We start from the raw sequence: 1916 nt of genomic DNA on the forward strand, positions 1-1916 counted from the left end.
ATTTTATGTACATGTAAATACAGTACATGTAATTATGTGTGTATAGTGTGTACTATAAAGATAAAGTAATGCATGTACATGTAAATGCAGATTGTATTTGCTTTTCTTCCTCAGACTGGTGTTGAAGAAGCTATCTCTCGTGAAGAAGAAGAGTTGAGAGTAGAAAGTGCAAGTGAGTATATTATACCAATTTAATAATAATTGGCTCATTATTATTATTATTATTATTATTTTAGAGTTAATTAGTGAATTATTATCCCAATCAATGGAAAAGACAAATAACAACTGATATAATAATTATTACAATACATGTATACTGCTATAGTTATCAATAATAATTTTATGAAAGTAGATGTTTCTATTGCCTGAATTTCCAATGTACATATAGAGCTCAGTTATCATTTCTTAAGCATAGTTTTGCAGTAAAATCTACACAAATCTGGCCAAATTTTAATTCACATCATGTGATAGTGGCTATCACAACTTAATAACCATGATTTCAACTTAAACCATGAATTCACTTGTCACAATTATCATGTGATGTTGGGATAACACAACAACTCAGCCTTCATCAGTTCATCTTTATCATTCAATTTTCATTTTTTGGTTCAAGACTGGTACAATACAGCTCTTCTGATCATATTTAAAATACAGTGAGTTCTCTAAAATTATAATTATTATGATACATGTACCCTTTATACACTGTAGGTGATTGAGAAAATGATTGAGCTTTCTCAATGGAGAGCATGTATTGGGTTGTGGAACTGCTGCTGTTCTGGAATGAAACTAAAGTTATGCCAAGATGGAAAGAAAATAAAGCAATCTAGACGTATCTCAGATGTACATGTAGACAATGGATTCCGGCTATTGAAACTGACATTTTTTGTCAATTTTCTAACTGTCACCCTCAGTTCTATTTTTATTACAATAGGTAATGAGGTAGCTTACTGTATATGTACATGTACATTATATTAGGTTCTATTACATTGTATTTCTCTGAAGTGCATGTACATCTTGTAGTAAAATCAGTGTATCTATTGTTGTGAAATTGACTTTGCTCTAAATTTTAATTTAGGACTCAAAATATTTTTCTGTTCTCTTCTCCTTCTTTTATCTGGAGATGTTGAGCTCAATCCTGGTCCAGTAATTGATGAACAGCCTGATATTTCTGTGTTGCTTGATCTACTGGAGCCACTTGAAAACTGGCAGTCGTTTGGTTGTCAGTTGCCTGGAGTAACACAACAAATTATTGACATGATCCAACAGCCTAAAAAGAGCCCAAGGCAACAAAAGAAAATTCTTTTTGAAAAATGGTTTGAAGAGAATCCTAAGGCAACATGGAAGGATGTCCTTACTGCTTTAGAAGGAAGACAAGAACCTAAATTGATAAAAGACATTGAAGATTACCTTAAAAATATAAGTAAGTTTAATTATAACTGTAGTATGCATAATACATGTATGTGTACTGTAATTGTGTGTATACATGTATGTACATGTAGGTTCCAAGGAAATATTGCGTTCATATTCAGACAAACTAACTGCTGCTATTGCTAACAGCCTTTACACAGTGACTAATGCACTGTTTGCTAAGGAACTAATATCGTTGGACATTAAATCTCACATATCAACAAAAAATGATTCAGATTATGAAAAGGCCAGCTACTTAGTGACTACATTACTGAGACAAATGGAAGCATCTTTACATCCACAAAAGGATTTGATCAGCCTTTGTCATATATTAATAGAACAAAAACATCAAGCACTTACAGATATTGCTACTTCTATATTGGATCAATTAGGTAAAATACACACAATATACATGTACATATATTTATTGCTATTATACTTGTATGTAATACATACATGTAGGTCAGTCGTATGACAAAGTCATTACTTTAAATCCACCTGAAGATATT

General features: G+C 31.6%; 1 protein-coding gene and 1 long non-coding RNA gene across 2 annotated transcripts in view; both read left to right on the forward strand.

Annotated features, from left to right (window-relative positions):
* The first annotated feature begins 114 nt into the window (after nucleotides 1-114).
* On the forward strand, nucleotides 115-370 carry LOC109588708 (uncharacterized). The gene is made up of 2 exons (XR_002188322.1): nucleotides 115-172; nucleotides 237-370. It is a non-coding gene; the product is annotated as an uncharacterized LOC109588708 (long non-coding RNA).
* A 207-nt stretch (nucleotides 371-577) lies between these two features.
* LOC109588706 (uncharacterized) overlaps nucleotides 578-1916 on the forward strand; it is a 4447-nt gene continuing 3108 nt past the window's right edge. The window contains exons 1-4 of the mRNA XM_020004830.1: nucleotides 578-653; nucleotides 709-931; nucleotides 1076-1420; nucleotides 1500-1799. Of these exons, the coding sequence (XP_019860389.1) occupies nucleotides 721-931; nucleotides 1076-1420; nucleotides 1500-1799 (856 nt within the window). The 5' untranslated portion in view covers nucleotides 578-653; nucleotides 709-720. The remainder of the gene's footprint in view (nucleotides 654-708; nucleotides 932-1075; nucleotides 1421-1499; nucleotides 1800-1916) is intronic.

The sequence above is a fragment of the Amphimedon queenslandica genome, unplaced genomic scaffold, assembly GCF_000090795.2.
Source record: "Amphimedon queenslandica unplaced genomic scaffold, v1.1 AMPQUscaffold_11917, whole genome shotgun sequence".
NCBI classification, from domain to species: domain Eukaryota; kingdom Metazoa; phylum Porifera; class Demospongiae; order Haplosclerida; family Niphatidae; genus Amphimedon; species Amphimedon queenslandica.